General features: G+C 40.3%; 1 protein-coding gene across 2 annotated transcripts in view; it reads left to right on the top strand.

Annotated features, from left to right (window-relative positions):
• arhgap42b (Rho GTPase activating protein 42b) overlaps positions 1-26757 on the top strand; it is an 80374-nt gene that overhangs the window by 48642 nt on the left and 4975 nt on the right. The window contains exons 5-19 of one of the 2 annotated variants that reach the window (XM_085430659.1): positions 8572-8673; positions 8900-9010; positions 10373-10477; positions 11106-11235; positions 11591-11691; positions 13347-13456; positions 13948-14004; positions 15617-15695; positions 16033-16072; positions 16385-16447; positions 16632-16706; positions 17205-17289; positions 17486-17544; positions 18624-18729; positions 18928-19087. In XM_085430659.1, coding sequence (XP_085286785.1) covers positions 8572-8673; positions 8900-9010; positions 10373-10477; positions 11106-11235; positions 11591-11691; positions 13347-13456; positions 13948-14004; positions 15617-15695; positions 16033-16072; positions 16385-16447; positions 16632-16706; positions 17205-17289; positions 17486-17544; positions 18624-18729; positions 18928-19087 — 1383 coding nt within the window. The remainder of the gene's footprint in view (positions 1-8571; positions 8674-8899; positions 9011-10372; positions 10478-11105; positions 11236-11590; positions 11692-13346; positions 13457-13947; positions 14005-15616; positions 15696-16032; positions 16073-16384; positions 16448-16631; positions 16707-17204; positions 17290-17485; positions 17545-18623; positions 18730-18927; positions 19088-26757) is intronic. The other variant, XM_085430660.1, reaches the window with a different exon arrangement.

The raw sequence follows: 26757 nt of genomic DNA, 5'->3' as shown, positions 1-26757 counted from the left end.
CCACAGCCCACAAGAATTGTTTTTAAGTATTCTTGTAAGCCATTGTTTACTGCTTAAGATTACACTGACCATGATAGAGAACAGACTATAGAAAAGAGTAGCAAACTAATATGAGATAAACTGGTGCCATGCGTTGGTTTTCCTTCTCTCCTTAATTTTTCTGAGCCACCAGGTGCCCTTGAACCAAAGTGTGATAAAATATTTTTTATCATTTTCCAAAATTCTCAGGATGTTGAAGATCCCCTCCAGACTCCTTTGTTGATATTCACTTTGAATATTAATTTATGTCTGATATACTTTTTTTTCAAATAAAAAAAAATATATAAGATATGCAGACTCAGGTTTCCACATAGTCCCCTGGCTCTGCAAGAGTTCCCAGATCTGAATATCAGATAAGCCTGCACTTTTGTTACAGCTTGCCTGGTAAGGAAGCACATTTTGTAGCGGTTTAACTAGCAAATTTAATAAAACGTATTAAACAAGATAACGTAATTTTAATAGATGACAAAAATATAAAAATGATTGAATGTGAAAGGCAGTAGAATCTTTTGTATTGGATGCATTTGAGCGTGGATATAGTTTGTCTGAGTTGCACAAAAACAACATGAAGGAGCTAAAAAGAAAGTGAGAGGGTAAATATAGGGCAGCCAGGCGAGCCGACTACCAGCACCGGTTTTATAGCCTGCCCACCTAGGTATCTAAAACACATGCCGAGGAAAGGAATGTTGAGAGTAAAAACTAGGGGTCATCACAGCCTCGCACTTGTCATACTAGGACTGGACTGCAAAAGAATTTTAATGGCAGAAAGTCCTGTTTACTGGCAGAGAATTTCAGCACATCTGAGTTTCCCATTGTCAATAGAAGATTTTAAAAAGGACTTTGGGTTTGACACAAAGTTAAACTCCAGATTCCAACCAAGTAGAGGTTGCTCTGTTCTGGGAAACTGCATAATTAAACACCCCGAACTTACTGATGAGTATACTTTTTAATATTTATTGAAAATGTATATTATGATAGGCCGGGTACATCAAAAGCAAGAAAACTTCAAATAACAGTGACTGCAACTGATTGTTAAAGTTATAGCCAATATATTAGTTGTTGACAGATTAATTAATTATGCTTTGACCTTTTCACTACATTGTGCTTATAGACTGTGGTTGTGTTTGTTCGCTATACGAGAACGACACATCCCAGCTGTATTAACATAAAAATCCATTGTATAATCAATGAAGGAAGTGCTGTCCTAGATACTATGCATTTCATAAAAAGGTTAGCAGCCTGTCAGTTATTAGTGTCGTAGTGATTTATCAAAAAATGCACAAGACAATAAGGTAAGAAGAACAAAACGAGCTTTGAAAACATTTCTCCTAAGAACTTGAGATGACAGCACCGCAGATGATGCAGAGACTCAAACTTTGTGGTGCAAAAACAACAAAACGCATGAATAATGCGATGCAGATTGAATACATTTCTTTTTGTTATTCTCGTATCTGTTCCATCACTTCCCACTGTGCCCTACCCAATAAAGCAGAAACACTATTAAAACAATCTTTCTGAAAGTAATTACTTTTTCTCCTGATCATCAGAATTTCACAAGGCAGTAGACCTTGAGAGGTCGGTCTTTACCTGTTTTAAGGCAGCAGCCGTTCGCTGTAAATATATAAGATATTGCCTTTCGCAAAAGAAGTATATTAAATCAGATTATGCGCAAACAGTGAAATCATCCCGAAAAAGAAGAAGGATGCCTACAAGCATAAAGAAAAATTTAACATGAAAGATGGCGCTGAGTGCAGCTGCTGTGATAGCTTTGTCCCAGCTCATTGATAAGAAAGGCAGTAAGAGTTTGGTAATATTTTGCCCTGTTATCCTGAAATAGATCAAACCATCTGAGACGGTTGGCTTTGTGAAATCAACTATGTTCTTCAGTCTGAAATATTTGTAGGAGGTAACATTATATAAACTAGCAAGGCCAGGCCTGCAGTGCTTGTTTATTCTTCATTATATCATTTTATATAGTGTGACAGTAAACACAGCTGAAAGTGTTTGTTACATTAATAACTTCTTAAAATGCTAATTTGTCTAGTTTCTTCAGATTTCGATGAAACAACACCAAACAACAAACTATGGCAGAAAAAAACAGTTTGGCATCAGCAGAGAAGATTTTGCCGAAAAGAGACGTTTTTCTTCCCGTAACCCACTTACTCAACTCTGCTGCTCAACCCACAAATGCAATTTCCTTACACATTTGGCAGCATTTAGGGGGGGAAAAAAAGCTTCCAACAGTACCCTGCGATAATACATGATTCCCAACATTTCTTTCAACCGTTGCATTGAATAGGGGTATTGGGCTGTGAGGGCTGTGAATTTCTTTTTTTTTTTCTTTTTTTTTTTTGCCTGTCCCGTTTGGCTCTTTTGCCATCAGAATTGTTGTCTAAAGGCAAAGAAAGATGCCCAACGGATTTACTTTACCAAATTGACCATCCCAGCCTTGCCGTAATGGTCCATTTGAGTCACCTTTTATTGTTTATTTTATTTTCACTTACTGAATATGGGACAGACTTGACTGGGGGAAAGAAGGGGAGAAAGAAAGAGGGAAAGAGAAACAGCTGAGAAGAGGGACGGGGGAGAAGGGCAAAAACCAAAAACCAACAGAATGAGCAGAAAAAGAAAAAAAAGAAGAAAAAAAGAAAAAAAATGCATATATCAATCACCTGGGTCACCTGCTGAGAAAGAAAAAAGAAAACAAGCAGAAGAGAACAAGAGTAATAGAATAAACAACATCACAATGATATATGGGAATATGACAGTAAATACTAAATATTAAACATTATTGTGCAGCACATAAGATCAACAGAACACAGTGTGCTTTGAGGTAGGAGCCAAAAAGGGTGTAGTTTGTGGGTGTGATCACCCGTGTGTACACCTGTGAGCATGGATGCGTTTGTTTTTTGTTTTTTAAAAGGTTCCTTCATGTAATGATCTGCTAGAGGGTGTGGGGGGGCCACAGCCCCGTCCTCCAGGGCATGAAGCAGGTATGGAGGAGATCAAAACTCCAGACATCCAGAGGCCCCCAGAACACAAGAGACCAAGGAAGACCAACAGAGGGGCAGCCGCGCCACTGTCCCAGAAAGAGCTGAGGAGAGTCCCAGATGAGGGCTCACTCAGCAGCCGCGGAGCAGAAGCCAGGGGGAGTTGCAGTGACGCGCCCGTGAGCTCCGCCGGCAGCCAGCCGTGCCTGAGTGACCGAGCCCCAGGCCGGGAGGCCGGGGGCACCCCACCTCCGAAGTGGCCCGAGCAAGCCCCAGGCTCCAGGCCCCGATAAGCGGCCGCCAAGGAGTGAGCCGGTGTGTACCTGGACGCCCATCCCCGGACACAAAGAACCACCAACGCACCGATGTCTGAGGGAGTCCACCACTGGCAGGGGAAGTGGTGGTAGGGGGAGATAGGCCTCCAAACCTTGGAGGGCCTGAGATGTCCCCAGAGAGGTGGCGCCTGACACCCAACCTGACATATAGACACAGAAATACAGGCACACACATATACACACATCCATTCCCACCCTCATGCTCTCATATGCACTTACTCCACACTCAACCAACGTGGAGACAGACATAAAGAGACGCTGTACACACGATCACACTCCCCAAGCGTACTCTAAGCCCCGGGTCTAGGTACCCTTGCCCCTGGAGGGGGGGAACTGCACCCAGACCCAGGTGGTGTTACCCTTTTCCCTGCGGTGGGGGGAGGCAGACCGCCCCGACTCCGCAGCAGCAGGGAGGCCCCACACTCCAGACCGCAGTCGGACGGCCAACTCCTCCTCCTAGCCCCCCCGCTCCAGCAGGTCGCAGAGAATGGGGGTGAGAGAAGACTCCAAACCTCCCTCCACCCGCTCATTGTAGTGTTGATGCATGTGTGTTCTAAGGTGCATTTAAAACCCAGGAGGGCATGGAGCTACCTGCCAGAGAGCAGCAGGTAAGCGCATGGTCCCTCCTGCTGGCCCTCAATGTCTACGTGTATTTAACATTGAGAGGTGGGCAACGACGCCAGGGGTGAGGTGTACACCCTGATGGTACTTTGGATTCCGTGTATCGTGCCCACCCCCAAGATCCTATATGTATGTGTAATGGGAGCGTGAGTAATGTGAATGTCTAAGTTGTGGGATAAAATTGAGGCAGAGGCAGCCAGAAGGGGACAGGGGGGGGGCCTCCTCTGCACCCTGGTGACACACCCCTACTCCAAGGTCCTGCATGTGTGGGTGGTTGTGGTGGAGCGGGAAGAGGGAGGCAGCTGGAGATGGGGAGGGAAGGAAGGGAGGGGCAAGTGACCCCTCCCTGGGGCCAGCTCCCCCGCTGACCCCAGTAGGCACCCCCATACTCCGCGACCCACCAGGGAGAGGGGGCCCAGGCCAATCCTGGGCTGTGAATTTCTAATGGTACTGGTACCAACTGCTAAATTTCTGGAACCAACACAAAGCTGACTGGAATCAAATTTATAACATATCAATTTTAACTGTGATTTTTTTAAAATATTCATTACTTAGATGCAAAACCCTGCTAAAGATACTGAATAACTTGCTTGTTACCTTAAAAGTAATTTGCGTGGCCTGAGAGAACTTCTTAGTCACAGACTTAGTCATGAGCCAAGCTGACCTATGATATAATCCAAAACAAATAATCATCAAATCTGTCATCTTATTAGGAAGTTCCAAATGTCCAAATGATTCAAGTTGTTTTTCCCTATTTCTTATCTCTAGATTAGGTGGTAAGATGGTAAGAGGAAAGCTTCGCTTGACCTTGATGGGAGAGATGCCTAAGGGATCCTTACAATACAGACCTACTGCATATTCAAGGAAAGCTTGTCAAAAGATTTTCTTTTCCAGAGTATAATAAGAAAAAGCTTTTTGGAGATATAAAGATACCAGCGTTTTTCTTGCTGCATCTTTATTCAGCCTTTAAAAGTTGGTCTGTGATATACCAAGAAAATCCCACTGTGAAATGGAAAGGCATGCATACTATATTGCGGACTCTTATCTTTATCACTTTAAAGCCAGAAAACAAAGGGACTGATGAATATTGTTTAGACTAAAGCTTTGCGTTTTGCCTCACACACGAAGGATATTTTCTCTGTTTTTTTTTAAACTGCAGAAGCAGATGTTGTAATTATTTCATACTAATTGGCCAACTTCTTGTCTTCTCAGCAGGTGGGATATCAGGTAAAGATGGAGACAATTATTTATTTATTTATTTATTTATGTGGACCACATCCAGCTCCTGTGTGGTGAAATCACACATCAAAATAACCCAGCTATTGCTATTTAATCACCATTCTGGACCCCTGGTCCAATTAGCCGCCTCTAGTGAGCTCATAGAGATTTGTTTTAAAGTTTTCCCTTTCATGTCACTGCTCAGAGAATCCGTTTAAGATAAGATAAGATAAGATAAGATAAGATAGAACTTTATTAATCCCTCGGGTGGGTTCCTCTGGGAAATTCGACTTCCAAAAAGCACAGCAACGACCGAAGTTACAGTTACAGAATTGTTATATATATATATATATATACACACACACACACACACACACACACACACACATATATAAATACAGAGACAAATATAAATAAAATATACAAAGGGGATAAATAGAATAAATAGGAATAAAAAATAAAAATACAAGTGAATTGCACATTTCAAGTATTGAGTCTATTGCACTGTTGACTATTTACAAAAGTATTGCACAAGGTATTGTACAGTGAGGTGAAGAGGCACTACAGCTTAGTTGTTCCCCCCTCCTTTGTCCTCCTGTTTCCCCTCCCTCTCCCCTCCAGAGAGGAGTTAAACAGTTTGATGGCGTGTGGGACAAAGGAGTTTTTAAGTCTGTTAGTTCTTGTCTTGGGGAGAAGCAACCTGTCACTGAACAGACTCTTCTGATTGTTTATGGCCGTGTGCAGAGGATGCCCAGCATTGTTCATAATGTCCATCAGTTTCTTTAATGTCCTTTTCTCTGCCACTGTCACCAGAGTGTCCAGCTTCATGCCGACCACAGAGCCAGCCTTCCTGATCAGTTTCTCCAGCCTGCATGAACAACAACAAAATGAACAAGCGAAGAGATATCCCGCATGTGATTCCTCGCTAGACATTGATGTTTGTGTTCTTCTAGGATGGACAGAAATGAGGAAGTGTAGTGTGATAGCTGGGGTTCTTTCCTCTGCATACACGTGCACAGAAACGTTCGACCTCCCTTGCCGCTTGCATCTGTTACCATGGCGATGAGAGGCGTAGAAATGATGGCCCTGAGGCTCGTTAGGGCCACTGTCAAAACTAGCGATGTGCAGCTAGTGTCCAAATATTCCTCCTGCAGTCTTCATATCTGTTCTCAGCATCCTTTCTATAGCAAACTGAGAAGTCCTGATGACCAAAAAAAAAGCCGCCTGCAGTTTTTCCTCATCGCTTTCCTCCCTGCAATGTTACATTAGCAATTAGCAAAGTTACCCATACTACAGCTGCCATCAAAGCGCTCTTAACAGCAACATTAGACTTTTCTAGTTAGAAATTCCACTACAGAGCAATCTGCATCAGAATATTCTCTTCCTGCATCTGATTTATTCATGAGAGCGAACAAAGCAATCAGATGAGGAAATCTCCCAAGTGATAGGTTCATGTGTGTTTTGTGCACCACAGAGTGTCGGGAAGTGCTTTGACTTTATTCATTCCCAGCTAGATGATTACTCTCCAACGCTGGCATTAGTTTGTGTTAGAAACTCCCACTTTGCATGTGCTTGAGGGTATACATATATATATATATCCACCCCAATGTCTTATGTCCCCACATGTTGGGCTTCAAAGCCTTTTCCTTGCACTGCAACTACCTTCTCTTGAATACTTTTTGCAATTTAAATGCTCATATTCCACTCTGATTGCACAGACATATCCAGGGGCTGGGGGGTATGATCAACACATGGACAAACCAAGAAACACCTGGTGTTCTGCTAGGGTATCATTATGGTAGCACCAGTTTATACACGTCCTGCTTGGATCAAAACAAAGCAGTGCACTTTGGTGACTTAATCAGGCTGGCTATGCCTCACATATTCACTGTAACTCTGAGTCACTGCCTGCACTTTGTAAGTGTGAAAGAGTTAGGCCAGACAGACAGAGAGAGGTTTGTTTTTGGGTGGGTTTTTTTGTGAGGACTTTTCTGGTGTGCTCACACTGGTCAGCAGCGCTGGGAGATTCCTGCTGTGACTGTGGGGCTCAGCTAAACCTAAAGCTCTTAATTTAATATGATCTCCAGTGTGTGTGTGCATGTGCGTCCGTGCGTTTGTGTGCATGTTTGTGTTTTCCCCAGGGCTTCTGCTGTATGCGTGCTCACAGAATAATGTCACATCACAGTGGCAGAGAAGACAGTCAGCTACCTTTTGTTCTCTAATAAAAAAAAACCTTAAGGGAAATTTATTTCCTGTCAGCTGACATCATTTTTAATCATATATTTATTTTCTCATCCACCTGTGTATTTCTTTTTCTTTGTTTCAGGAAAGAGTGCTTATATACAACAGATTTTGTTTCCCCTCCCTCATTGCAGAAGAGATTATTTATGAGTAGACGTGATAAGAAAGATGAAAATGAGATGCTACTACATTAAATTATCTATTGATTTGATTTTATTCTTGTTGTATGTTGAAATGTTACCATGTCTTACTGTGAATTCCTCCACAGTTTTATTTCTGAGGTTTGCTGGGGCTGAACGCTGTTCTAGGTCATATCAGTAGCTAGCCGATTAGACTTGCTAAATTTCAGGGCCATGGGAATGAAAATAAACAAGAAGGATCTGGTTACAGTGGCCGTTTCCTCACACTTTCCCCAGCCCCCGCTTATTCTGCCTCTCCGCTCCTCTTTATGAATGTTTGCATTGCGAGATGAGCTTTAAGTAGGCAAAGCTTGGTTTAGAGGTCAGACTTGCAGATGAGGCATTTGAATGCCCTCACTGAGACAGGTTTTCACTGCTTGGGCATTTTGATTAAGTACTATAAAAAGGATCTTCTGGGGGGCAAAATGTTTAATTTCTTTGTTCGTGTACTTTATGGATCGGCATCTCACATGAAAAGCCCATTTCCTGCGCCTTCTTCAGAGTCTTCTGAAACATGCTGACTGAATTCTGGGACTTGTAACTGTTGAGACTGACTTGTGTCTGTCAGTGGATAGCAAAGCAGAACAAGAAAAGAGATGCTAACATCAACTGGTCAGCTATGTGACAGTGCCAGAAGCATTATGCTATGTGTGATTTACAGTGCTGTGGGTTTCACTGTGAAGTTATGTACCTGCCTGTGAATAACAGAATAACAGTGCATTATTCTCACATGACCCATCGATATGCCGACATTGTCTGCTCCTCTGTGCGTTTGTTATAAGCCACTTTCAAGACATGCAATAATCTAGTGTCAGAAATTTTTGGCATGAGAAACTGTAGTTAGACCTCCACCTAGTGGCAATCCATTCCCACACCCCCAGATCGGGGAATAAGTGACACATTTCTGGTAATGTTTAAGCCTTTCATGTGTCTTGTGAACCTTTTTAGGAGGGGAAGAAAAAGTTCGATAAAGAAACAGAGAAATACTACTCTACACTTGAGAGACACCTCAGCTTGTCATCCAAAAAGAAGGAAGCATATCTGCAGGAGGTAAAAAGAAAAACAAATTTTCTCATCCTGCAAACGTGTCTTTGAATAATGCAGTTTTATGGTCAGCCGAGTGTCTTTGGAAAATAAGCTGTTTGTGTGCTTTGCTGTGCTCCTTACCCCTCTCTCTAACAACAGACTGTTTCCACGTGGTGATACAGACATTAACTCCTAGGTTGACGCTTGTCGTCGTTGTGGCACTAACCCTGGTTTGTTTGCTCGTTCTCAGGCTGACATGCAGATTGACAAGGAGAGACAACTCTTTTATGATGCGTCCCTTGAGTATGTCTTCAAAATACAAGAAGTGCAAGAAAAGAAGAAATTTGAGTTTGTCGAGCCAGTAAGTGAAGTGCCAGTTTTATATATTTCTCTGCTAAATTAGTTTTGCATTTTAAAGATGAAGGAGTACATTTTCATGCTTTGATATATTTTATTTGTAGTCAAAATACCACCAGATCTCTGTAACTACTACTACATTTCTTTTTTTTTTAATGTCTATCATCCTGGAGTGAAGGCAGGTGCATTTATACAACACTCACAGGAACATAACCACACTTGTATATCCCACGCATTTGTCATCTTCATCACAAATTCTTTGTAATGTAGTTGATCCATTTGGGGAAGCTTGTGGGTAAAATTAGATGAAGTATCGGCTGTCAAACAAAAGAAGACAGAGTGCTAGTGCAAATCAAAGGCTTTATGAAAGCCCCTGCTTTATAGATATGTAGAGTCGATTTTAACATCTTTAGTGCAGATGCTACCAGGAAACATTAAATTTGCTTCCTATTAAATGTCTGGGAATGTGAGATGGGTGCAAAGTAGCTGTTTCAGACGTCCTACTCCCATTTGTTTACATCCACTGGCAACTTACCCACAACCCTGGCCCAAAAATGTAAATCTCCGGGCCCCAGGTAGTGCTCAAAATATGACAAGGCTCAACCTTGTGTGTGATGAATCTGGGCAAAGAAAAGATGGTTCATCCTTGAACATTTGATATACCAAGCCTCAGCCCAGAAATCAAATCAGTGGTTGTGTCTGAAGGTTTTACTGAAAGCAACTCCATGTTTGTGGACCACACTTGTTCACGCAAGAGATGGCATCAGTTTGTTTCTCTGTAACAGTAGATCTTTATGCTTTATTTATGTGTGTATTTATTTATTAATATATTTAGATGTATCCACAATGGCCATGGATGTTTGTGTGTTCTACAAAAAACAAGATCAATATCTGTCTGCCATAAAAGCCGAAAACTTTTTTTAAATTTGGGTTTTTTTTCCACTAATATACTTTTTTCAGTTTTCTGCTTGTCAGTACAAAAATGTTCAATAAATTATCGATTTAAAATTAATGAGACTCAAATTCCTTCAACATGAGATTTAAAAGTGAACATCAACAATGTAACAAAAAATTCTGACAAAATGATTGGTAGAATAGAAAACAATGTACATATCATTGAGATGACATTATCATAATAAGTGCATCGTTATCAAATAATAATAACAATAGAAAAACGTCCGGATTACTTATATATTATAGGTAGGATATTCTATTATATGCTATTATAAATGTTTTCGGTGTGTAGAATGGATGTTCTGTTTTACAAGATGCCTTTAAAAAAACACTTGCCCATGTAAATAGGCAATCAAGTTCTTGTAATGTTTATTAACTCGATAATTCACCAATAAATATTGTTCCATTCCAGCTCCTGGCCTTTCTTCAGGGTTTGTTTACATTCTACCATGAAGGATATGAGCTGGCTCACGAATTTGAGCCGTATAAACAGCAGCTCCAGTTCAACCTACAAAACGTAAGTCTCAACACCTCAGGGGTTGTACACAAAGGCAACCAGCCACGTAATCAGATTCTGCAGCTTATCACACCCTGATATAACAAGCGGAGTTTTCACAAATGGATAGCTGTGTGATTAAATGAAATTCTTTGCTGCGCCGAGGATCGATATTTTCAGTGTTGCATTGCAGGCAGTAACTGTAGGCCATTTTATGGTGTGTCAAAAAAGACTTGGGAGTAAAAGTCTAGTTGCTGCAGTGCCGCCTTGTTCCATCACTATGTCCTCTCTACTTAGGTCCTGATGGTTCAAACATCTCTCTGACCCAATATGTCAGTTCTGTTGCCCTTACAGTTTCCACTCGGTAACCCTCTCTCGGATGCAAAGATTTCTGATGGTTACTGGATGAATGGAGGCTGCTTCACCACTCTCTGAGATATTAAATGGCCTGATATTGACCTTTATGACTCCAAATAAGAGGCTGACATCTTCAAGATCGTGTTCTAATTTTAAATGACCTAAAAAGTATTATTTAAAAAGTCTAATGATAGTTTTTATTTATTTGTTCTTTGAGAAAAAATAGATGTGTTTTTATTTTGAGAGATCAGAGATAACACAATGATAACATAACCCTAAATTTCCCACACAGACACGAAACAACTTTGTGAGCACCAAGCAGGAAGTGGAGAAGCTGATGAAGAGGATAAGATCGGCAGATCAGGACTATAAACCACCCGGGCAGTGGACGATGGAAGGCTTCTTGTATGTCCAGGAGAAACGTGAGTCTTCCTAGCTGTGCTCCCAGCCATCCAGGCCATCTCACTCCCCTTCACTTTCAAGTGAATGGTTTTACATCCATCACCATAAACATGTCTCGAGTTCTCCCAGGCCTCTGCCGAAGAGATCCACTCACACAGAACTCATAATTCATCCTGTTTACGGATTCACTTTGATGTGCTCTCAAATGGGGGAGTTACCACAAATGGTAGATTATTATCAGCAGCAATAAACAACTTTTGATTTATCACACTAAAATTGCAAATTGATTTTCAGAAGTCTTTCCAGAAGCCTGTGATTCAGTGAAAAATTATTTTGCCTCAACTAGTGTTTTCTTCTGCATTTGTTCTGTCCTAGGTCCTCTGGGATGCACTTGGACACGTCACTACTGCACTTATGAGAAAAGCAGCAAAACATTCACCATGAGCAACACTGAAAACAAGTCAGCTGGGAAACAGGTACTTTACATTCACTTTATTTTGTTTAGTTTAACATTTGCACGATAAAAAGCTAAGAAAAGAAGGAGCAGAGTGTAATCTGTGTGAAAAAAAGAGGCTTAAAGGCATGGTTTGTCCCGGGAGGAGAAAACGGAAAATGCCAGATTGACAAAACTGCAAATTAGGCGTAGAAGACAAAAGACTCGTTACGTCAAGGCAAACAAACATGTTTTATTTTTAAATAACAAAATGAACAAACAACACCGCAGGGGAATTCAAGGAATGAAAATAGTCCGTTAAACTAAACAGTTATAGTATCTTGCTTTCTAAGTGATCTGATGAATGTTTACTTCCTTTGTAGGAATTTATCGCTATGACTTAATGACACTTCATGTAGATCAAATGATAACTGATAATTATTTCACATTTTATGTATTAGATGAAAAAAAGCTTCCAATCAATCCTTTTTTTGTATGTAGTAATTGGATGATGATATGGAGTAACTTCCACAGGGAATACTGCTTAGCGCTGCTGCGTCAGGTGCAAACCGACTGAAAATGTCAGCATGGTTTTGAAGTGTTTAGCTATCGCAGTTTAACCTTTTGTTATTTTTCACAAAAAAGTATTTGTAGAAATACAGGTTCCAGTGACGATAACAAAAAATATGTGCACTTCAGTGCCACACAGATTAAAAAATTATGAAAACATACTTTTAAAGAACTCCAGTAAACTTCAAGGGAGAAATTATATAAAAAAAATATCCACATAACTGTGAGTTTCCATGCATTTTTCTGCACATGTTACAGATATGGCTACATTCTGATTTACTAATGATCTTGGTTTCTTTTTATTTTTAAATAAAATCGAATAAAACACAGAAACCCACACACAGATGGAGAGGGAGAATATAAAGCCCAAAGCCAATGCAGGTGCAGGCGTATTTTTATCCACATATCTGGTTTGCTGCAGTTGGCTACAGTCAGTCTTACTGGCGTGCACAGGGGAGGATGTGCTGTATGTGAGATATGGCTAATTCTCAGAAAGAAAGAACAAAATCCGTTCAGGAGGTAATTGAATTGATACTTTCAGCTGACACTGAAGGCCTCTAATGGGAAATGAAAAACAAGGTCAATGATATAATGTAATTTTAAAACTATATTTTCGCGTGTTTAAAATCAAGATAATTGAAATAAAAGCTCTGCTTCTTGATAAGTGGATGATATGAATGCGTGCAATCAAGTAGCTTTGTTTGGGCTGACAGCCCAAATCAATTTTTAGGCATATGAAGATTGCATCGAGCTTGAGTTTAGAAAGTCTGAACCACCAAAAAGAAAAAACTAGCCAAACAAAAAGAAGAAGAATTTTGCAAATCCAAACCACAATGGTAAATGTTCTGTTTTTGTTGTTGTCGATGATTACGTTTTTTTTCATTCGTTTTTCTCTTTTTTTCTGTATTTCCAATCATATTTTCACAAAAGCACTGGACGCTCCGGATACATAAATCTTCTGGTTTCAAAGTACCTTCCGTGTCTCTCACAACAAACACACAGCATACATATTAGTCATTTCAGACTTGCAGAGCCGTGCATTTGCAATTGTAAATATATTCATTTTCATTCCATAATCATTTTTCATTGTATTTTTAACTAATTAATGACGAGTGTGTTTATTTTTAGAATGGTCTTGTCGTAAATCAGCCAGAGGTGTTCAAGCTCAAGTCCTGCATTCGGAGAAAAACGGACTCCATCGACAAGCGTTTCTGCTTTGATGTTGAAGTGGCAGAGAGGTCTGTGATGTGTATCCCTGAAAATGTCTAATAGCTTTCATAGGCTGAAAACACATGCAGAATGTATTATGTATTGCCTTAATCACCACCGAGAGCCAAAAAGAAAAAAGAAAGTCATTGCACATCACCTGCTGAATACTCATATTAGTAAGATAGCAGTTGCACACACTTTTTTCTTGTTAAAACTAACTTAATATAAGAACGTCGAACTGCACGTGACATTTTGTGCTATGTTGAACTCACCAATACTGGAAATTAACCCAGATTCCCCCTGGAGTACACAACGTTTGAACATGCGAGAGCTGTTCAGGTTTGATTAACATCTTCAAAGACTCGGTTTAACAGTGTTAGACGTAATCAGCTCTGTTTGTGTCCTGCATGTTTCTCGAGTCCTCTCCCCCCGCTCCGTTTGCTGTATGTCTACATTATCATTATTTTTTTTTCTATTTTTGAACCCATCCCATTTTTTCTCTGTGTTCATGTCAATGTAGAAATGACATCTGTCGTGGAACTCTTTTCAGGCCGCTTCAGTTTTTCTGTAAAGTCCGGTATGTGAACTGACCAGTGCTGCCCTTTCAGTGCAGTTGCATGTGCTGCATGTGTCCTAATCATGTTGTTCACTCAATATTAAATCCAAACCTAATGAAATCCTGCTGCTTTCTTAGCACTTCACAAAATCTGACTTGGTCACTTGGTCAAGACACATTCTTAAATTATTTCTTCTTGTCTGCAATTACTCAAGTAACACACAATATTGAACTTAGAATTAATTCCTATTTTTTCCCTTTCTTTTCAAAACCTTTGGCCATGTGGGAACATTCATAGTTGATTTGTTTTTAATCTTTCACGGGGAAATAGGATTACATATTGGGCAATGATCAGAAACCTTTAAGTAGCTGTCAGCTGATTAACACTGGCTCAATTGACCAAGCCATCCATTATGAATGCTTGATATCAGTTCTTTATAGTGATTTGTACCCCAGAATAGAGTTAGCACATCACTGTGTGTTAATGTTGCACTGCAGCAGCATTGCTCACGCTCGGTGAGTGTTGCTGAGCATGGACAATAACTGCAATTTATTTGCAGGACAACTCATTTATCATTAACTGCGCTGCCCCAAGGTGCGTGTTCTAACCACAAGGACAATGTGGGCCAAGCTCCAGTCAGCTTCAAGCTCATCCATTAATCCCCATTATAATAAACATGCTGTTGCCCAAGTTTAATCAGGCCAGCCATCTCGGAACCTCATTTTTAACGGGTTGATTCACCCGAATTAGTAAAGCGGTATCCAGCTATGCGGATACTTTTATTTGCCCAGATTCTGAGATAGCCATCTCTGAAACATCCTCTGCCAGCCCAATAAAAAGAATTTAATTTGAACTGCTCGTAGCAATGAAAGAAGAGTTTCATTAAAAATTTACCAGCAACGTGTCTTTCATAAGGACTTAAGGGAAAATACATCCATTAAAAAAAATGATATGAGGTTGGATGAGGGTAGCAGAGATGCTGTTTTGGGAAAGAGATGTTGTTAAATGATTTGAGAGCAACACAAATATAAATATTTTCTTCTGCGTTCACCTGTACGGGTTTGGAGTCTTTAATATTGGACAACTTAAAAGCTGGTGAAATAAATGCTAAACTGTCTGCATGTCAAAATATCAGTAGGGGTGTTGTTAAAGGTGTAGCACTTTTTTTTGTATTTTGGTTGAAATGACCTTTAACACATGCAAGCTGACACAGCTCCATGCTAGTACTAACTGCCACTACTGGGTGGGGTGACGTTTTTTGTTTGCCGCCATCATCAGATAGTGTTCTATAATTGTGTTACAGCCAACTGAAGCAGTGCCACAAATCAAGGCATAATGCCCCAGATTCTCACTATGCTGCACACAGTAAGGTGAAAGCAGATAAAGCTGTATGCATGTTGGGTGCAAAAATGAATCACTCTAATATTAAGAACTTGTAGCTTTTAATTGGAAGGGTAATGTGAAGCACAAAGTGAACTGAGGGCATAGATTGAAGTCAAGCATTTGCACATGAGCTATTTTAGTTACACTAGTCCTTTTATAGTGGTCTCAGCCAATATAAACATGGTCTGTCCAGGGGCCCCAAGGAAAAGAGATCAGACTGAGACCAGCTTTTCTCTTAAATCTTTCCAGGCATGGCGTTATGACACTGCAGGCACTGTCAGAGTCCAACAGAAGACTGTGGCTCGAGGCCATGGATGGCAGGGAGCCGGTAAGGAACTCTGCCTGTTCTTCTTTGAAATATTCATTCGGTGCTGGCTGCAGTTGGTCAGGTTTTTTTAAAGTCCTTTGTTTGGCAAGAAGACAATGCCAAAAATGAATTATTTGTCACTGGCACCCTCTTCTGGTGGCTTTCTGTAAGGTTTTTTGTTGTTGTTTTTAGGAAACCATGACCTCACCATTTACTTGTGCTAATAATAGGACAGTCTACTCAAATTAGATTCAGTGGGAATAAGGTTTTGACATTATCCTTTTCTTTCAGCGATTTTTTTCAGTATTCAAACTAAGGTAACCTTTACATTATAATGATTTTTGTAAACTCTCTCTAGATTTACAACCTGCCGGCCATATTAAGCAAAAAAGAAGAGAGTGAGTATTGTTTTTATATCTTTCCAAACTCCTTCAGGATTAAAATGTTTGCCTTTCAAATTCTTAAAACGTAAGATAATGAGATCAACAACATACACATATGAAAGAAATACTCGTTACCTATGACTATGCCTTTTCATTAATACTATAATTTTACATATGCCCACTCAGCAGGCATAGCACAGCCTCACAGTACAGGGCTGTGCTATTAATTTGAGCAGCGGCATAAGGGAGAGCTTATTATCCCACATGACGGGCGGTTATCCCAGGCAGTAATTGTCCTTTCATTTCTGCTCTTGTTTTGTGTTACAGCATATCTTAATGAGGCAGGCTTCAACTTTGTAAGAAAATGCATTGACCTGGTCGAGATGAGAGGTGAGGCGCTTCAATCTCTCAGCTTTCGTGTGTCAAATGATTTGAATGCAACCTGGTTGTAATGATTAACAATGTGCTCGTTAGTGGACTTGACAACACGTTGCACTGGCACGAGTCCTAAATAAACACAAAGTCTTAGGTCCTTGTTCCAATTCATCCTTTTGCTTTTTTCACTGCCACACAGGGATAAACACAATGGGACTGTACAGAATTGGAGGCGTCAATTCTAAAGTGCAGAAGCTGATGACCACAGTCTTTTGTAAGTAACTAAAATCAAAAGTATTATCAGTGAACTAATGTACCAAGTCAAACCCCTTATTCTGTAATTCACAAGTGTCTGAATCTCCATGGTAATGTATGAATAGTTTTCTAACGTGATCTTTTCCAGCAGAGTGAGGAAAGAGGTCCTCCTTGTGGTAGGACAGTGTAACAGCAATTAGGCCTTATATTATGTTGTCATTATTTTATTGAATTACAAGGTAGTCTCGTCTGGATATATATATAACACATTTGTACAGGAAATGTCTGAATGAGTTTGTTAAATGTCTCTAAATCTTGACCCCCAGTGCTATTAGACACCACACACGTCACTATTTATTTTCAATTCTCCTTTGAGTCTCTTGACACAAGAAGAAAGTATTTTCGGTCCTCGGTTGAGCAGCTTGACAGGTCATGTCATGTTGTATTGGTTTCTTAAGACAATTTGCAGCTTAAACTTACCTAGTGGTCATATAACAATAAAACATCTTTCCAATAGCATCCAAAGCACCTGTGGATATGGACCTGGACCCAGACATGTGGGACAACAAAACTATCACCAGCGGCCTGAAGAATTACCTCAGGTCAGCTCGCCCCACCATCTACGTGCACTTAAATGTCAGGAGTCATCCTTGCCTCCATAGTGCCTCTTTGAAACCTCTCTGATGATAGTCATACATTAAGTGCTGCGACTGACTCACCAAGGATACCAGCTGCATTCACAGGACCTGTGTCACTCAGGAAATAAAATGAAACTGTTTCTTTTTTCTTTTCCATCAGGTGCCTGTCTGAGCCTCTAATGACTTTCAAGCTCCACAAAGATTTTATCATGGCTGTCAGTAAGTTACAGTTATAACATATTACATATTTTATCAAGTTCTCTATTATCCTTTCTTGTATAGAACAGATTAGGAAGATATTGGTACAATTCAAATCATATAGCACTAATGAATCGGGTGCATCTGATAACTAACTAATTATGTCAATTGCAAAGGTTAAGCAGGATTTATGTGAAGAGATATTGCATTAGAATTTTGAAAATCTTTATGAAACATTTTGAATTCATTTTAGAGATTTGAGCTTTGTGAGCACTACGTCTGGGTTATCAAAGCAGGGAAAGCAAATGAGTCAGGACTGATCTGATTAAATCATTTCTATCTGAGGAAATACTTGTATGGATCTCAGGTCATCTCAAACTGTGATGTCAGAGTGACTCGAGTGTGACTTTGTAATGAGAATAACTTTTTTTTTTTTACCGTAAAAACCGTGAACTTAAACATTTAACATAACTTAAACATTGAGATAAATTTGCTGATATGTCCACTCCTGGGAAGATTAGCAGCTGTCCCAAATGCTTTGCAGTTTTTAATAATCTTTCTCACTTCGCAGAATGATGCACATCAAATTGCAATTCTCACATAGATGGTCAGCAAAAGTTTCTTCTCGTCTTTCCTTCTTGGCACTGTTGCCAAAAATCTGAATGCTACAGACCTGCAAACTGCCAAAACGTTTATAGAGGTGGTCGCATTCGCTGATTATCAGTTAATCAACTGTGTTTGATTAGCAGCTCCTGGCTGCTGCTTACCGTGTTCATTTCAATGGAAGTAGTAATGGCGTAGTTAATTGTTTACACACTACTTGTGCATTTTGGCTTAGTTTTGGGGGTTAAGTGTCAGGGTTAGAATTAGGGTTATTTTTATTAAATAAATAATGACACAGTAATATGTGATGTATTGTTCATGTGAGGTTGTATTTACCTCATTTTAAGACCTGTTTAGGGCCAGAAGATAAAACCTTAGAATTAAAATGGGATGTACTTTCTTTTTCACACAATTACATCTGAAATACAATTATTCCATAAGTCAGTAGTGGCCAGCATTTCTACTCTTCCCTCATTTCTATTTATTTTCTTTCTCAGAGTCCGATGATCAGAACTACAGAGTGCGTGCTGTCCATGCTTTGGTTCATAAGATGCCTGAAAGAAACAAGGAAATGCTGGAGTTACTAATAAAGCATCTTGTCAGGTACATGTTCTTGTAATCAATCAATTAACTTGCAGACTTAACGTTACCTGAAACTAATTAAAGTTATCTGAGGCACTGCACCGCAATTGCAGGCGTCTCGCCAACTCTCACTATCTCGTAGACCAAAAAATATCACCTCATGGTTAAACATGTGAATTCTTAGGACGCTTGTATGATGTGCTTGTCTTCTAAACGCAGAGTTTCTGCACAAAACCAGTCTAACCTGATGACAGTGTCAAACCTGGGCGTCATCTTCGGGCCTACATTGATGCGATCACAAGAGGAGACAGTTGCCGCCATGATGAACATTAAGTTCCAGAACATTGTGGTGGAAATACTCATTGAAAATTTCAACAAGGTGAGTCACAGTTTGACTTTGAATGGCCTGGTATGCTTTTAATTATATCTGCATCAATAAAAACATTCCTCGTGCAGCAGTTTTCTGAAGTAGAATATCCATATTTTCTTATTAGAACAGATTTATAGAAAGATCTCTTATGGTTTATAATCATTTTTCATGTTTCTCAAAAAACGACACCTAGACAGCAACAGATAGCAGAAGACACAGACGAGCGACAAGAATAATGCGTTTTATAATGCTATATGAACTTTCATATTCCAATGTTTATGTTAAATTCAATTGACATTTAGTCATGCGAATACATTGTTGCCACTAGTAGTATCATACATAAAGCACAAGCTGAAACAAATGGCTGCATCAGCTGTGTGTATTTGTGTATGTGTGTATTTCTCTGTGTGACTGTTTGCGCGCGCACTTGCGTGCATGATTGTGTGCTCTGTGCCGTGTGCTAGAGGCACATACAGTCAAACAGTTAGCAGAGGAGAAAAAAATAGCAGAAGCTGGCTCTGAGATGAAATGTAACAAGTGCACATATATTTGTTTCATTTTTTAATTTAATTCGTTGCTTTTAAGCCAAAAGCTGAAGGCACCCAGTGAGTGAAAATGATTGCATTGGCTCACAACATTTGATGTGGCGTGCCTCTTTAAATACAGGATCCATGGAGGAGGTTTATTTCTTACAAGTGATGATGGTTAAGTATAATTTCAATTCAGTATAGCATTGTCTTGCTGAAACATGCATGCCTTCCTGATAAAGACATCTGCATCGGAGCATAGGTGGCTCTAAAACCCATCTATATATACCTTTCAACATTGAAAGTGTCACTCCAAAAGTGCAAGGTACCAATTCTATAGGCACTAATGCAGTGCCATACTATGAAAGATGCAGACTTTTTAACTAAGTGCTTATAATATGTAATGGTTCCTCTCCTCTTTAGTCCAGTTGACACTGCAGCCGTGTTTTCCAGAAAGAATTTAGAATTTTGATTTGTCTGACCACAGTTTTCCACTTTGCCTCGGTCCATTTTCAATTACCATTGGCCCAGAGAAGACTGCAGCATTTGTGGAGCGTGTTCAGATATGGCATCTGCTTTGATCCATAGAGCTTTAAACTGCTTTGTGGATAGCAGAGTGAACTGTGTTAAACAATAATTTCTGGGAGTGTTACTGAGCCTTTGAAGTTACTCTTAAATAACAGAATCATCCCTGATTTTAACACAGTGCTGCCTGAGCGAGAGAGTAGTATTCCCCCAACTGTTTCTTTTTTTTACCTCTTACTTTTCCAGCCTTTTGTCTCTAGCCAAACTTTTTTTAGATGTGTTGCTGGCCTCAAACTCAAAATGAGCTCATATTGTAATTAAAAGGGTATATTTTTAAATGTTTTCTATGTTCTATTGTGAATAAAACACAATAGACATTTACAATTGACATTTACAAATCATGCCATTATTTTTTTGTTTTGTTTGTTTGTTTGTTTTTACATTATACACAGCGTCCCAACTTTTTAAGAATTGAGTTTGCACAGACAGCCTGTTGAAGAGAAACATCTCGCTGCCCCATTAAAACTACGAGGTTAGAGTAAAAGGATCAACACTATCAGATGTTTATATCATATCAGTTAAGAGTTCAAGACTCCTTCTATGTCAACTACCACAATTTTCCTCTGAAAGTGGAAAATGGTTTGACTTCCCACTGTCCCCCTAAGAGCAGGTTTCATGGACCTAATTTCTCTCTCCCACACTACCCAAAATCAGGAGCATTTGGGGGATTAAAGTGAAGCTGGATTTGGGACTTTCAGGGATGGGTCATGGCTGCAAATGCATCTCTCAACTCCTTGCCTCTTCTTTAAAATTGCCACAGTTAGAAAGAAGCTCATGGGGCTCTTCTCTGCATGCAGTGAAATGTCTGTGGGACATAAGGAAACTGTCAGAATGGACCTGTAGGAGTTCAATATGAGAGTATCTGATGTTAATATTAAACATTATTCACCACAACATCCAAGTTTGATAGTTAAAGGCCTAAAACAGTCAGCGACTATGGACCAGAAGGTCAGTTTGCATAACCTCAATCTAGAAGAAGGTAAGTTAACTACATCCTTGTTGCTATCACAGTGATTTTTTTCTTGTCTCTGGGTAGCATATGTTTCTGCAAGGAAGACATTCATACCCCTGTTTTATCTTTGATGAATCAACCCCTCACTTCTGAAGGGAGGGTGGAGGTGTCAGCATTATGTCTTAAATTCGGTGTATGGGCTGTCTTGTGAGGTGAATAAGCAATGGACAGAATCAGCTGACTCATCAAGAGAAATTGTAATGACGACCCCAACCATGTGCTCATTGTGCTCATGCTCCCTTTGAGCTTTATTGAACTATTTCAGTAGGTGTTATGGAGAATGGATTGTTGGACCCAACAACAATGTGCAGTTAAAAGTTAGAAGTTTTAATTTATCCACAGGATAATGCTGCTCAACAAACATTATGATGTCAGAGGTGAATGCACAGTCATTTGAAAACTTTTTCCTAGGGCATGAAGCGGGAGAAAGTTGGAGGTTAACACATTTGACTTGTGGCATTTCTGTATGTGGTCTCTCTGTGCACAGTTTAAGCTTTGCTGGCTCCCCTTAAAATCAAGATGCGTGGCTGCACCCTGAGTCAACACACTGTCAGTCTGCCCCAGGGCAGCTGTGGCTACAACTGTCGCTTGCCTCCACCAGTGTGTGAATGTGAGAGTGAATGAATAGTGGAATTGTACAGTGCTTTGAGGGCCCCGAAAAGCGCTATATAAATGCAAACCATTATTGCATTTATTTATGCGTTCGTGGCTCAAGAGTTGGGAGTTCGCCTTGTAATCGAAAGGTTGCCGGTTCGAGCCCCGGCTTGGACAGTCTCGGTCGTTGTGTCCTTGGGCAAGACACTTCACCCGTTGCCTACTGGTGGTGGTCAGAGGGTCCGGCAGCCTCACCTCTGTCAGTGCGCCCCAGGGTGGCTGTGGCTACAATGTAGCTTGCCATCACCTGTGTGTGAATGGGTGGGTGACTGGATGTGTAAAGTACTTTGGGGTCCTTAGGGACTAGTAAAGCGCTATACAAATACAGGCCATTTACCATTATTATTATTATTACTATGCTCCATCATCTAAGACAGCATAGGCATCAAAGGTCCTAATCTTGTTTCTAAGTCTTATTTTAATTACCTTTAGTGTGACTTTAGATAATATAATCTGTGGGTTCAAGTGCATCACACTGGATATCTGGGTTCTCTTCATTATCCCTGGATGCTGACTTTTGCACCTAAAACAAACACCTGTTTTGCACCAGAGAATTGTGTGGAGCATGATACCGTAGTTGAATATGAGCCTGTATTGGGCCTGAGGCTGCTATATAAACTGCTGAGGTACACAGAAGTTTATATAGCAGCCACGGAGAATGTTACTGGAAAGGTAGGTAAAGGAGAACAAATAGAGTGAGGTTTCAGTAATAATGGGTGGAGGTCAAACTGCATATAATGCGGCCATGGCCTGCTGAACTGGTGGTAACTGAAAATATAGGCCATAGGTTGGCAAACTATGCTAAGCCCCTGCAGATACAGAGGGTTGGACTTGATAGGAACATACAAAGGAACAGATTGGTGGGATTTGGTCAGGAGGCAAATTATTTGGCCTTTAATGGGCACTTGAGGTGCTTGTAGAGCTGTAGATTGGCTTCTGGTATATAAGGAGAGAGAGGTTAGGTGTCAAAACTCACTTTGAAGGTGTATGAGAAGCCAATGTGGAGCCATAAGGCACACAAGGGGTAGAGACTAGATTAAATGGCACATAAGCTTTTGAGGCTCATGGTTCCTGAACCTGAGACTCCATTTGGGGGACTTCAGCAGGTCTTTTATGCTTATATGGTGCAAAGGTACAGTACCTATGACTATGAACAGAACAGGTTTGAGCAAACTGGCAGGATTTTCCACTATCAAGAGTGGATATGGATTCAGGTAAATTTGGTTCAGATCGTATGTTCTCATAGTGAGCTTCACTACTATCATTACAGAGGCTGGTTTATTCTCTCTCTGCTATTTTCTGTCTTATTAAATCAGTCTCGACTCTCTGAAATGGGTTCTACACACTTTCTTGGTTGCTTTAGGGCAGGGGTCACTAACAGGCGGACCGGGGTCCGAGTCCGGACCCAGTCGCCATCCTATATGGACCCGGACCTATAGTTAACAAAATATTAAATTATATTTAATTTTGACGGGGCGATTCAATTTTAAGCAGTAACCTTACATTGTATTAGACCAGGGAACATACTAACCAATTGTGTGCGAGTTACGCCACCCACGTGACACTACTTAGCCAATCACATCTGCGCATTCAAGGCGATCGCAAGGCTGAGTGCAGACACAGACAGACAGAGGAAAGACATGGTGAGAGGTGAATGACAAGCGAGACGATTAACGATACAGTGAGACAAGACGTGAGCGGGAGTCACAAGAGGTAAAACAACTATGGCGCTTTCAAAAAAGAGAAAAGTAGACACCGAAAATAGAACTTTCAAGACTGAATGGACTGACGCATATATGTTCATTCTTCCGGCCGCAAGCAGCAAACCAGTGTGTCTCATATGTTCAGAAACCGTGGCACTGATTAAAAGTGGCAATGTCAAACGCCACTATGAGACAAAGCACAAAGCTTTTGAACAATCATACCCACCCAAGTCTGAACTCAGGTCCCAGAAAATTAGCAGTCTCAGAGCCCAATATGATCAGTCCACAAGGATCTTAACCAGTTCTTTCACCGCCCAACAACGTGCTCATGAATGTTCCCTCAGAGTTGCTTGGATTTTAGGTCAACACAAAAAGCCCTTTGCAGATGCAGGTGTTGTCAAAGAGTACATGAGTGCAGTAGCAGAAACATTACTTGAGGGTAAACAAAAAGAAGAGCTTCATGACAAAATAAAGCAAATACCTATGTCAGCATCAACAGCCACAAAGAGAAGTGAATTATTAGCTCAGGATGTGCTATCCCAGCTGGAAGAAGCTATTCATAAGACACCATGTGTAGGCTTGGCTGTAGATGAGTCCACTGATGTGTCTGACAATGCTCAGCTGTTAGTTTATGTAAGGTTCTTCAACAATGATAAGAAAGAGTTCTGTGAAGACCTGCTAGGTGTAACTTCCCTTCACAGCACTACAAGAGGAGAGGATATTTACCTGGCCATTAAGGAAATGTTAACAAAGCGAGGAATAGAGCCAAACCAAGTGGTTTCAATAACCACAGATGGAGCCCCTGCTATGATGGGGAGAGAGAAAGGAGCTGTAGCAAGAATGAAAGAGGACAATCCCGAGCTAATCTCTTATCATTGCATTATTCATCAGTCAGTGTTATGCTCCACCCTGTCAGACGAGTATGCTGAGGTGATGAAAACAATGATGAAAATGATTAATTTTCTCAGGGCATCTTCTTCTTGTCAGCATCGCATGCTCAGGGAATTTCTCAGAGAAGTTGATGCACACGCTGATGATCTTCTGCTTCACAACAATGTGAGATGGCTTAGCAAAGGCAGGGCATTGGAGCGATTTTGGTCCATCAGAAGTGAAGTAGCAGCTTTCTTGGAAGAGCTGGAAAGTCAAAAAGCAACAAACTTTTCTCTCTTTTTAAATGATGGGAAAAACATGGATATTGTGGCCTTTTTGGTTGATATCACTTCACACCTGAATGAACTGAATTTGAAGCTGCAGGGCAAGGACAATTCAATTTGTGAACTGATGACAGCTGTCCGCTGCTTTCAGAGGAAACGAAGTGTTCAAAGAAGACCTGCAAGGAGACTATGCACACTTCCCAACAGTGAAGGAACAGGTTCAGGGACAGAGAGATGTGTCCTCTTTTGTTGACTTTGTTGATAAGCTGATTGAAAACTTCAGCAAACGTTTTGATAGCTTCAGCTTTGGACAGCAGCTCACCATGTTCATAAAGAACCCATTTGCCATCACTGATGTCAGAGGGTTCTCAAAGGAAGTCACACAGCACTTCAAGTGGGCAAATGCTGGGCCTCTTCAAATGCAACTAATTGATCTCCAAGCAGATGTGGCCCTGAAAGAGCAGTTTGGAAGAACTGAACCTGCCATGTTTGGCTCCACATACAGCTGTGAGGCAGCTTTCTCCAAAATGAACATAATAAAAACTAAATATCGTTCCAGGATCACCAATGAGCACCTACACATGTGTATGAGAATGGCCCTGACACCATTCCAGCCCAGATTTAAAATCCTAGTAGAGCGAACTAAAGCTCAGTTCTCTCACTGAACAACAGAAAGTTGGGACGTGGAATATAAGGGGGAAAGAAAGAGAAACTGTAAAATTGTTAAAATGTTTTGAGGTTATCTGTTGAAAATGTATTGAGACTGTTTAGTCGAGATGTAAAATGTAAAGAAAAAGGGAAACTTTTTTTTTCTGAAATTAAGCACTTTTAAGATGCACAATTTAGCCATTTTATTTATTTTCTCTAATTCATTTTAAACAGCAGCCCTATTTCTAATGTAGGCCTACTGTGTGTTTCAGTGTTAACAATAAATTTTGTTGAAATGTTTTAACTTGTATTTTCATTGATTTGACAGTCTATTGTTCATACGTTCAGATATAAATAAAAATTTAAAAAAAAGGTTGCTTCTCTGTCACAATCATAACGTAAGTTAGACATTATGATGTCCCGGACCTCTGCTTGAGAAGATTTTCTCCAACTGGACCTCCTCAAATTTTAGTTTAATACCCCTGCTTTAGGGGCTCGCCCTGAAGTTCTACTTTTTTAGTCTCAGAGATGCACTGAAGGCATCCATGCTGCTTCTCATGATCTTTTGGGGTTGCTTCTGAATCCTTTCCAGCTCAAATGATCAAGAAAAAAACTACAGAGATGTTTGTACTGGTTTACTGAACACCCAGTGTCATAGCCCAAAGGCTGTTTTAAAGGTGGACAATTAATGGCAGTTAGGTAGCTTGTTCAATAGACAAGCGATTGTTTTTTTACACTTGAGATATCAAATTAAAGACAAATAAATGCAATTGCAGATAAAGGGAAATTGGCAATCTTAGCAATCCTAGCAGCCACCATCTTTATATTCATTGCCTTTAAGGTAACACCGTAAAGGAATCTAATGTAACCCAAATAATACACACATTCAGATGATCCTGAAATATGATGTAAATCAAATAGATGAAAGACTAAACAGTCCCCTTACACTTAGAATATTCTCTTTGTTGTCTGTTTCATAATTACTTAGCCTCCTGGGTGTGTCCAACAGTTTGACAGTTATGATGTACTGTGACAGGTGTGGCATGGTCAGAAAAGGTGAGGTTTTTAAACTTGTGATTTTAACATTGTAATTGAAATTCCATCTCATCCTTTTATAAGTGTAACATCGGCAAACAGTTTTATAGAAAGGGCCAGTCACGCACATCCTGCTAGACCAGCTATCAATACACGCCGAAACACGGAGGTAATTCAACTTCCGTCGTTAATAACAGGATTTTTTTCTGGCTCTGAATGAGCCCCCGAGGGGTGGCATGAGAAGCACAATCACCCAATCTATCATGAAGGCAATGTGTCTGTCACCTTATTTAACATTTTCCTGTTTTTTTCTTACCACTTGATGAACAAAAAAAAAGAATTATTGACCAAATGAAACCTT

This window comes from Copadichromis virginalis, linkage group LG14, assembly GCF_057382275.1.
Source record: "Copadichromis virginalis isolate Kocher_CV1m ecotype Utaka linkage group LG14, C_Virginalis_male_GT1.1, whole genome shotgun sequence".
NCBI classification, from domain to species: Eukaryota; Metazoa; Chordata; class Actinopteri; order Cichliformes; family Cichlidae; genus Copadichromis; species Copadichromis virginalis.
Note: the sequence above shows the minus strand (reverse complement) of the source record. Positions and strands in the feature narration are given on the sequence as shown.